General features: G+C 47.2%; 1 protein-coding gene across 2 annotated transcripts in view; it reads right to left on the bottom strand.

Moving 5' to 3' along the window:
* frmd4bb (FERM domain containing 4Bb) overlaps positions 1 to 12,206 on the bottom strand; it is a 71,919-nt gene that overhangs the window by 21,773 nt on the left and 37,940 nt on the right. For both annotated transcript variants that reach the window (XM_048241742.1, XM_048241741.1), the window contains exons 9-11: positions 7,884 to 7,949; positions 7,057 to 7,114; positions 6,679 to 6,765 (exon numbers count right to left, since the gene is read on the bottom strand). In XM_048241742.1, the coding sequence (XP_048097699.1) occupies positions 6,679 to 6,765; positions 7,057 to 7,114; positions 7,884 to 7,949 (211 nt within the window). The remainder of the gene's footprint in view (positions 1 to 6,678; positions 6,766 to 7,056; positions 7,115 to 7,883; positions 7,950 to 12,206) is intronic.

The following is a 12,206-nucleotide window of genomic DNA, read 5'->3' as shown; positions in this document are numbered from 1 at the left end:
CGTGAGTGTTAACCAAAGATTCTAGAGTGCTACGCTCATTTTTTTAAAAGATGCATTTAATCCAAAGTCATGTCTAGTGAGACAGCTCTCTATGTAGGGAGGGAGGCAGTAGGCAGCTGTCTCCCGTTTGGAACACACCCATAGAGTTAACATAGATATAGAGTTAATATAGATATAGAGTTAACATAGACAGAGTTAACATAGATATAGAGTTAACATAGATATAGAGTTAACAGAGATATAGAGTTAATATAGATATAGAGTTAACATAGATATAGAGTTAACATAGACAGAGTTAACATAGATATAGAGTTAACAGAGATATAGAGTTAACAGAGATATAGAGTTAATATAGATATAGAGTTAACATAGACAGAGTTAACATAGACAGAGTTAACATAGACAGAGTTAACATAGATATAGAGTTAACAGAGATATAGAGTTAATATAGATATAGAGTTAACATAGATATAGAGTTAACATAGACAGAGTTAACATAGACAGAGTTAACATAGATATAGAGTTAACATAGACAGAGTTAACATAGATATAGACAGAGTTAACATAGAGTTAACATAGACAGTTAACTTAGAAAGAGCCTGTACCCAGCGACCTCCAGTCTAAAAACAAATCAAATTCAAGCATTCATGCAGGCAGTAGTATAGAGTATAATTACAGTCACTATTTCTCACAGTCCATCCCCGTGCTCACCACAACATGTCATTTCACCAGCTCTGCTCTGCTCCCAAAACTCCCTGCTTGCTGCTTCGCTGCTCTGCTGCATGACAGGACGGCTAAGGGATGTTCAGCTTGTAAATCTCACCAGATTTAGCTCCTTACACAAGTGTTCCGGTATGTATCTAGTTCCGAGTCGGTTCCTCTGTCAGAACCCACTTCCCCGGGCATGGATAGAGTCCGTTCTCTGGACTTGTCTCTACAGGTTGTGAGAATACCTACAGGCACTGTCCCGGCCGCCTCTCCTGCCCTGACATCACATACCAGCGCTCAACAAGACCCTGCGCAGCCGCAGATAAACAAGTGCCAGTCAAACGCATATCAGTCTCTCTCATACACACACTCTCTCCCTCTCTCTCTCACACACACACACACACTCTCTCTCATATACACACTCTCTCCCTCTCTCTCTCACACACACACACACACTCTCTCTCTCATATACACACTCTCTCCCTCTCTCTCTCATACACACACTCTCCCTCTCTCTCTCACACACACACACACACACTCTCTCTCTCATATACACACTCTCTCCCTCTCTCTCTCATACACACACTCTCTCCCTCTCTCTCTCATACACACTCTCCCTCTCTCTCTCATACACACACTCTTCCTCTCATACACACACTCTCCCTCTCTCTCTCTCTCTCTCACACACACACTCTCTCTCTCACACACACACTCTCTCAAACACTCACTCATTTGACACTACTGTTCATGGGTGTGTCCTGTGAGCCACTCTTACATATACGTATGACACTAATGGTGTTTTACATATACGCTCATTTGCCTCCCCCCCCACACACACTCACATCCCCCCCCCCCACACACACACACACACTCACATCCATGCAACACCCCCCACACACACTCACATCCATGCAACACCCCCACACACACACACACTCACATCCATGCAACACCCCCCACACACACTCACATCCATGCAACACCCCCACACACACTCCTCCACATCCATGCAACACCCCCACACACACACACACACACACACTCTCACATCCATGCAACACCCCCACACACACACTCCCACATCCATGCAACACCCCCCACACACACACACACACACACACACTCACATCCATGCAACCCCCCACACACACACACACTCACACACTCACATCCATGCAACACACCCCCCACCCCACACGTCCCCAACTCCTGTTGTCACAATACCAACATTATTGTTTCAATACCAAGTGAAGAGTTTCGATTTTGATACTTTTGCTATTTTTTTTTAATTGAATTGATTTGGGGGGCCTCCACCACCTTGACGCCATCAGTAATACTGAATGTGGTGTGATCATTCACATCAATGGCGATCATAGATTTAGACTGACCCTCCACACACACACACACACACACACACACACACACACACACACACACACACATATATATAGAAAGTGATGGTTGTCATAGGTTTCTATTTCATATTTTGGATTTCATATAAACTTTATATATAGTGTTAATTATTTATAGTATTTTATGATCTGCATAATTACTAATAGCTAAACATATTTAGTAATTTTAATACATCATGTTGATATTTAAATTATTAGTCTACACTTGTCTTTAATATCATCACATTTGTGGTGTGTAAGTCTAATTGAGTGCCTGCCACTTTAAGAAGAACCTGAACGTAATTAGCTTTCAGTCTCACGGTTTTAGGCCAGTGGAAAATAATTTTGCATAGTGCAAGGACATGTGGATGTTTGCCATGTCATTAGATAAAATAAATGTTCAAAAAACTGTCAAAAGTCAAAGAAAATCTTTCTGGGATGAGATAATAGAAGACATAAGTGTCTCGCAATGTTCATTTCTATGAGTACTGTATGGAAATGCACCATAGATGATCTTTTATTTCTTTGCATTGTGCAGGCTACATTCACAAATGCATTAGCCTACATAAACAGAGTATAGGAACAGGAAAATGTCTCATTGTTTATTGCGACTGCAAGATTAGGAGCCCAATAAAGTCCGTGACATGCTGAACTACTCTGTGCTCTATGCGACTGTCCATGCGTACTCAACGTGACACCTGCCCTTGGGTGAAAGATTACAGAAGCTAGGTTTAGCTGTGACAATATCCTGGGTAATATCCTAACAGCTTGGGGCAGCCGTGGCCTACTGGTTAGGGCTTCGGGCTTGCAACCGAAAGGTTGCTGTTTCATTACATTATATTACATTACATTACATTACATTTGGCTGACGCTTTTTTAACCAAAGCGACTAACAACATGGTAAACAGTAAGTTTTAGAACAATTCTCACAATTTTAGGACAGTTTAAAAAAACATTAGAGTACAGTAAGAATAAGTGCGTCGGTGAGTGCTAGGATCAGTAAGACTTGTTGTAAGTGTTGCTATGAGAGTAGATGATCTCTAAAGAGCTGGGTCTTCAAGAGTTTTTTGAAAGTGGAGAAGGATGTCCCTGCCCTTGTAGGAACTGGCAGTGTGTTCCACCAACGAGGAACAACAGATGAGAAAAGTTTGGATTGGCTTGAGCGTATCGGTGGTAGAGCTAGGCGTCGTTAAGCCCAGAGGGCCGCAGCGTCTGGAGGTAGTGTAAAGTCTGTATGAGGGCATTCAAGTAGTTGGGAGCAGAACCGGAGACTACTTTGTAGGCAAGCGTTAGAGACTTGAATTTGATGCGGGCGCCATAGGTAGCCAGTGTAGCTGGATGAGCAGCGGGTAACATGTGCCCTTTTAGGTTGGTTGTAGACCAGGCGGCGCCGCCAGCGTTCTGGATCATCTGAAGTGGTTTCACTTTTCGCAGGCTGGGAGACCTGTCAGGAGGGCATTGCAGTAGTCGAGTCGTGAGATGACTATTGCCTGAACCAGAAGTTGGGTAGCATCTTGAGTCAAGTAAGTCCTGATTTTCCGTATGTTGTAGAGTGCGAAACGGCATGACCGGGCGACTGAGGCAACATGATCTGAGAAGTTTAGTTGGTTGTCGAGAACAACTCCTAGATTTCTTGCAGTCCTGGTCGGTGAAACAGACAGGGAGTCAAATTTGATGTTGATGTAGTGGTGTGTATGGTAGGTTTAGCTGGGATGACCAGCAGTTCAGTCTTTGAGAGGTTCAGCTGGAGGTGGTGTGCCTTCATCCATGTAGCTATGTCTGAAAGGCAATCCGAGATCCGTGCTGAAACCAAGGGGTCATCAGGTGGAAAGGACAGATAGAGCTGTGTGTCGTCTGCATAGCAGTGGTATGAGAAGCCGTGCGAACGGATAATCTGTCCCAAGGAGGTGGTGTAGATAGCAAAGAGGAGGGGCCCAGCACTGAGCCCTGGGGACCCCTGTGGTGAGATGGTGAGGTGCAGATAGCTGACCAAGCCATGATCCCTACGTTAAACGAGCGTCCCCAGCGGTAGGATTCAAACCAGGAGTGAGCAGAACCCGAGATTCCCATGTCAGCGAGTTTAGAGAGAAGGATACGGTGATTAACCGTGTCAAAGGCAGCCGATAAGTCAAGCAGAATGAGTACTGATGACCGAGCGGTCGCCCTGGCTTCTTTAAGGCTTCTGTTACAGACAGCAGAGCCGTTTGGGTAGAGTGGCCGCTTTTGAACCCAGACTGATTTGGATCCAGAAGGTTGTTCTGTGAAAGGAAGTCAGAGACCTGTTTGGAGACTGCTCGCTCAATGCCTTTGGATAGGAAAGGCAGTAGTGAGACAGGGCGGTAGTTCTCGACTTGAGCAGGGTTGAGAGAAGCTTTCTTAAATAACGGTGTTACCTGGGCCATTTTGAACGCTGTTGGAAATGTGCGGAGGTTAGCGAGGCATTGATCACATGTGTGATAGCTGGAGCGATGGTCGGGCTGATGGACTGAAGTAGGCTCAGAGGTATAGGGTCCAGCGAAAGCATGTGGTAGGACGGCTGCATGTCAGGAGTCTGGACACTTCACTCTCGGAGAGAGGCGTGAATGCCGAAAAAGATGTTCCAGCAGTCCCTAGAGGTTGTAGGAGTGCGGTATCTGAGTCAGATGCGTTGAGTGGGCATGTAGAGTCCCCGACCAGTAGTCCATGGCTGAAGTGCCCTTGAGCAAGGCACCTAACCCCTCACTGCTCCCCGAGCGCCACTGTTGTTGCAGGCAGCTCACTGCGCCGGGATTAGTGTGTGCTTCACCTCACTGTGTGTTCACTCTGTGCTGAGTGTGTTTCACTAATTCACGGATTGGGATAAATGCAGAGACCAAATTTCTCTCACGGGATCAAAATAGTATATATTCTTAATATATATTTGACACAGTAAAATCCGCATTTGAAAGCCTGGTCACCAGTTGGAATGTAGCCTACTTGCCAGTTTTTTATGGCTAGTTACTTTGCCTACTTAGGCTCTGCATAATGTAAAAACTTTAAATGGTCCTTTTCTTCCTTAGTGGCATAGCTGATCTACAAAGCACAACATGTGCATGCTGAAGGGCAAAGGGAATATTAAAATGTTTTACACTGGCCTTTTATGGGGTATTGGTAGACATCCCTGATAGCTTAGCCTATACTGACACATGCCCAGTGCCCAGTATAGTGCCCAGTAGACATCCCTGATAGCTTAGCCTATACTGACACATCCTCACTTTTCTGCCACCACAAAGTGAGGTAGGCCTATAGGCTACGCTTTGACGCTGTTGTGAGTGTCAGATAAACCCCCTTCGGTTTCAGTGTTTCTTTTACTGTCGTCCTGGCCGTCGGAATAGTCTAAAATTTGCTCAAATATTGGCGGGGACAATTTTGTCATCTCAAAATATTAATTGGGACTAGTACCTAGGGTTCCCCCCTAAACCTACGCCTGTGCTCCTGAGCCTGCTCCATAAGAAAGGCCCCAGTACACACATACGTGTACACACACACACACACACACGTACACATACACACACACATACACACACGTACACACACACTCACTCTCGCGAGCCTGCTCTACAAGGAAGGCCTCAGTGTCTGCGTGTCTCATCTGAGTCATGGTCAGTCCTGCAAGTAATGGATGTGTGTGAAGGGTCCGGTGAGTCACTCCTGAGCTACGTCGCGGCAGGCGCCTGCAGACGCGCGACGCGACGCGACTTACGACGCCTTGCGACGCCTCACCACACACACACACACACACGCACACACACACACACACACACACACACACACACACGGCTGCGTCTCTCTGCTCATCCCGCACTTCTCACCTCTGTTTTCCACTCATGTCATCTCTCTCTCTCTCTCTCTCTCTCTCTCTCTCTCTCTCAGCAGTGGTGCTGTACGTAGAGCAGCTGTTCTAATCAGGAGATCTGCCCAGTGCCCAGTATAGTGCCCAGTATAGTGCCAAGTATAGTGCCCAGTGCCCAGTACAGTGCCCAGTATAGTGCCCAGTATAGTGCCCAGTGCCCAGTATAGTGCCAAGTATAGTGCCCAGTGCCCAGTATAGTGCCCAGTATAGTGCCCAGTGCCCAGTATAGTGCCCAGTATAGTGCCCAGTATAGTGCCCAGTATAGTGCCAAGTATAGTGCCCAGTATAGTGCCAAGTATAGTGCCCAGTGCCCAGTATAGTGCCCAGTATAGTGCCCAGTGCCCAGTATAGTGCCCAGTGCCCAGTATAGTGCCCAGTATAGTGCCAAGTATAGTGCCCAGTGCCCAGTATAGTGCCCAGTATAGTGCCCAGTGCCCAGTATAGTGCCTAGTATAGTGCCCAGTATAGTGCCCAGTGCCCAGTATAGTGCCCAGTGCCCAGTATAGTGCCCAGTGCCCAGTGTAGTGCCCAGTGCCCAGTGTAGTGCCCAGTATAGTGCCCAGTGCCCAGTATAGTGCCCAGTATAGTGCCCAGTGCCCAGTATAGTGCCCAGTACAGTGCCCCAGTTCCAAGGTGTGTTATGTCATCCACAAGACACAAACCTTGAAAGGCAGTTTAGGCTTCCAGAAGAGGCAGCTGCCATATTACCTTGCGTGGCTTGACTTTGTCCTGTAAGTCGTACTGACCAATGCCCTTGTAGCTGACTCCAAGCCACCATGGGAGTCCTTGCTTGTCCTGTAGCGGGAGGAGGGCAGAAACACACACATATGCACACACACACACACACACACACACACACACACACACACACACACGCACGCACAGACACACACAAAAACGCACGCACAGACACACACACTCAGACGTGTTATGATAGATCTACCTACATCTCCCATTTGGATTCTTTCACATTATCACAACGGCTCTACAAAGGTCTAATAAAAACCCCATCAGTCCAAATGACTCTCGCTGCCATAGTATTGATCCCACATTATTGATCCCAATGTTGCATTCACAGTTGCTTACCTTGACTTCATAATAATGAACGCCATACGTTGGCAGCGACTCCACTAAAGCCAAGTACCTGAAATTAAAGAAATATTGATCTCACTTGAGTTAACGAACCCCCAGAACACTCGCTTTCCCCCTCCTCGAGTCTTCCTCAAGTCTTAGCATAGCACTATGGCATGGGTAAGGGGCTTCCTCAAGTCTTAGCATAGCACTATGGCATGGGTAAGTGGCTTCCTCAAGTCTTGGCATAGCACTATGGCATGGGTAAGTGGCTTCCTCAAGTCTTAGCATAGCACTATGGCATGGGTAAGTGGCTTCCTCAAGTCTTAGCATAGCACTATGGCATGGGTAAGGGGCTTCCTCAAGTCTTAGCATAGCACTATGGCATGGGTAAGTGGCTTCCTCAAGTCTTAGCATAGCACTATGGCATGGGTAAGAGGCTTCCTCAAGTCTTAGCATAGCACTATGGCATGGGTAAGTGGCTTCCTCAAGGCATAACTCTGTTGCGTGGGTACAAGTGATGCGTGGGTGTAAGTGACTTTAAGCAGAGAGGATTCACTCACTCGTGACAGTAACAGGGGTGGACAGGAGTGGACAGGGGTAGACGGGGGTGGGCTTTGTGTGAGCTTTATGTGGCTTTATTGATTTCTGGCAGGAGGCTGGCGGTGAGACCGTGTGGATTTATGAAGCTACAAATCACGTCTCAGCTCACTGGGCACTGTGGCTCACTGGGACGCCCAAATAAGGCTAATCATCTAATCATCGGGTGAGGCCCTGCAGCAGCACACACACACACACACACACACACACACACACACACTCATGGCTTTTCAGATACTTACTGGACAATGGCCTGGCCTCGGGTGAGGCCCTGCAGCAGCTTGTAGTGCTCAATCACGCGCTCCTCACTGGAAAAGAGAACGATGGACACACAGTCAACACCATATAGACACACACACACACACACACGCGCGCGCACGCGCACACACACACACACACACACACACACACAGCAGATACACACACACACACACACACACAGAGATATACACATACACACACACACACACACACACAGCAGATACACACACACACACACACACACACACACACACAGCAGATACACACACACACACACAGAGATATACACATACACACACACACACACACACACACACACACACACACACACACAGCACAGATACATACACACACACACGCACATACAAACACACACACACAGATACACACACACACACACACACGCTCTCACACACACACAGAGATATACACATACAGACACATACACATACACACACGCACACAGATATACACATACACACACATACACACACACACACAGATATGCACACACACACACACACACACACACACACACATACACACAGCAGATATACACACACACACACACACACACACAGCAGACACACACACACACACACACACACACACAGCAGATATACACATACACACACACACACACACACACGCCGTCCTTTTTACCTGCCAAGGGAAATGACTGCGATTCTGCTAGTGGCAGTATACATCCATCCTACCAACAACAACAGCGATAAGAGCGGCTCTTAGTGAACTGTACCAGGCTGTCAGTGAACAACAGATTTGCACGCAGACGGTTTCATCATCTTCACTGGAGATTTTAACCATGCTGATCTCAAAACTGTACTTCCAAAGCTACACCAGCATGTTGATTTTCCAACAAGGAGGAGATAACATCCTGGACCTGGTCTACACTACACACAAAGGGGGGCAAAAAGCCACCCCTCCCCCACATTGGACTTTCTGACCATATCACTGTTATGCTAATGCTGCATACAGACAAAGAGTGAAAACAAACAAACCGGTTCACAAGCAGGTAAAGTGTGGCCTGAGGGAGCCTCTGATGCTCTTCAAGACTGCTTTGACACAACAGACTGGGAAATGTTTAAGCAGGCAGCCACTTACAACAATCAGACAGACATAGAGGAGTATGCAGACACTGTAACCTCTTACATCACCAAGTGCATTGATGATGTGACCCACACAAAAGACATCATCACTTTCGGGCTAACTGGGAAGCCATGGCTGACTGCTGAGGGGCCAGAGACAAGGCCTACAGAGCTGGGGATGAAGCTGGCATGAGAACAGCGATAGCCAACCTGTCCCGTGGCATCAAAGGGAAGCAAAAAAAGAATACACTGACAAGATAACCACCCACTTCAAAGACAGCAAGGAACGCACAAAGCCTATGGCAGGGCATTCAGGCCCTCCCACGGGACTACAAGCCCGCCCACAGGCTGTGAGAGCAACATCCCTCTGCTCAACAACCTGAACCGTTTCTTTGCTGGCTTTGAAGCACAAAACAGCACCTGCCCACAGAGACCCCTCCCCTCCCACACGAGCAGCCCTGTGCCTCTCTGCCGACAGGCGTGAAGAGGACACTTGCTGCTATCAACACCAGTAAGGCAGCAGGCCCAGACAACATCCCAGGTTGTGCGCTGAAGGACTGCGCTGAGGGAGCTAAGGATGTCTTCCACAGACATCTTTAACACTTCCCTGAACGAAGCCATCGTCCCATCATGTTTCCAAAGCTGCCACCATCATACCTGTGCGGAAGAAAACTGCTCCATCCTGCTTCAATGACTACCGCCCTGTGGCACTGACACCCATCATCATGAAGTGCTTTGGGCGGGCTTGTCAGGTCACACATCAAAATCCATTCTCCCCCACCCCTGGACCCCTTCCAGTTTGCATTCCGACCAAACGGTCCACAGAGGATGCAATCTGCTCTGCCCTCCACCCAGCCCTCACCCACCTGGAAAAAAAGACTCATATGTAAGATTGCTGTTTATAGACTTCGGTTCTGCATTCAACACCATAATACCACAACAACTCATCTGCAAACTTGACAAACTGGGACTCGGTACCTACTCCTGCAACTGGCTACTGGACTTCCTCTGTCAGAGGCCTCAAGTAGTACGTGTTGGCAACAATATCTCAAGCAGCATCACACTGAGCACGGGGGCTCCTCAAGGGCTGCGTGCTCGATCCGCTGCTCTTCACCTGCTGACGCATGACTGCACTGCAACCTACAGCAACAACCACATGGTGAAATTTGCTGACGACACAACTCTGGTGGGTCTCATCACCAAGGGCGACGAGACAGCAATACAGGTTGGAGGTCGACCTTCTGACCACGTGGTGCAGGGACAACAACCTCCTGCTGAACGTCAGCAAGACCAAGGAGATTGTTGTTGACTTCCGGAGGTCACACCCAACACCTGCCCCCACCATCGGCGGTGCTGTGCCAGTGGAAAGAGTGAGCAGTACCAAATTCCTGGGGTGCACATCAGTGAAGACCTCTCTGGACCACCAACACTGCATCACTGGCGAAAGAGAAACTCAGCGCCGCCTCTAATTCCTGCGGAAACTCAGGCGAGCAAGTGCTCCACCAGCCATCATGACCATATTCTACCGAGGCACCATCGAGGCATCCTCTCCTCAGCTGTATGGCTGTGTGGGGCGGGCTGCACTGAATACAACAGGGAAAGCCCTGCGGCGCATAGTGAACACAGCTGGAAGGATTATTGGTGCTTCTCTCCCTCCCTGAAGGACATTTACACCACCCACCTCACCCGCCGTCAACCACAATTGTGAGTGATGGAAGTCACCCGCTCACAATTTGTTTGATATACTGCCCTCTGGGAAGAGGTACAAGTAGTAATTATCATGAACTATCTGTCAAAATAAGCCCCGCCCCCTGAAACGTCATAAATCACGTCATAACCACGCCTCCTTTCTATGCAAATTAGCCACGTGGTTGTCACCACGTGTTGTTTGTTATTGTTATTGTTTGTTAGAGTCATGTGACCGTCATGTGACTGGTGTCAAACCCCTGGGCGGCCATATTGGATGTAAAGTCATGTGACAGTCATGTGTCTGTTGTCAAACAATGCCACGCCCCCTTTGGCATCCATATTGGATGTAGTGTCATAAGTGACAGACATGTGACTGATGTCAAACCCCCTGGCGACCATATTGGCCCCAAACCCATATATGTGTGTTTTGTGGATAATGAGAATCAGATAAACTTTGTATGAAATGTATAGGAGTGTTAATAGCTGGAAATAAACTTAGTAGTGTGCTACTAGCATAGCCAATAACCTGTTTAGCATGTTGTTAGTGGTTTTGGTTGAAAAAATGTGTTAGCTAGACGCTACGCATTGTAATGTAACCTTTATAACTGAAATCATGGAGGTCTTAGGTACTTTTACTTTGTAGGGGTGGTGTTTTTTCCGGGCATGTCTCTGAGTGTATTGTTTGAGACCCCTTTCATGTGGGGGGTCTGCCTACTACCCATTACACTAGTGCTGATAACATTGTAAAAAAGTATGGTTTGTCAGGAGTTTCTGGTTGGTTTTATGTTCGAATCTAAAATGTATTTCACTCCGCATATTTATTCTTCTATTTTTATTTTTGTAAGCCATCCCATGATCTAGCTGGTCACTGTGTTATCAGCCTCAAAACATCTGGTCTCTTGTGCTTTGTGAAAACGATTTGGGAGCGGCGCTCGAGGGGGATCTGAATTAGATGCTGCGACAAGCAGTAAATCTATATCTGGTACCGAACCAGGCCCGGAGTGGGTAATCAGGAGAATCAGGAGAAATTCCGGTGGGCCCGCTTCAATATTGGCATTTGTCACGTTAATCTATCTTCTCTTAAAGTTGGCTACACACGTTCACATTCTATGCCTAACACCGCAGCCTCTGCATGCGTTGTTCTCCCCTCCCAAGAAGAGTTAATTTGGTTGGGTCCATATAGCCCGTCTTTCCTAAAAAAAGTTTCTCAGATACCAGCCGGGCGGACCTACCCGTAGTGATAAGCGTCAGGGAGGATGGATGGTACAAAAGATGCCATGAGGGACTGAAAAGGCCAGGTAAAAAAGCGAAAAGTATTGGAGGAAATGCTGCCAAATGTGCCATGCTTCAATTTTTTTGAAGAGGACAGACATAAGTGGCAACTGGTAAAGAGATAGCCATGATTATAACATCGTAATTGGGCTAATTACCTACTGAACGTTGTAGCGTTTATCAACCTATTCGCAAGTAATATAATGAATTAAAATATTAGCATTTTGGTATCATCCA

The sequence above is a fragment of the Alosa alosa genome, chromosome 4 (assembly GCF_017589495.1).
Source record: "Alosa alosa isolate M-15738 ecotype Scorff River chromosome 4, AALO_Geno_1.1, whole genome shotgun sequence".
NCBI classification, from domain to species: Eukaryota; Metazoa; Chordata; class Actinopteri; order Clupeiformes; family Clupeidae; genus Alosa; species Alosa alosa.
This window is presented reverse-complemented; position numbering and strand designations above follow the sequence as displayed.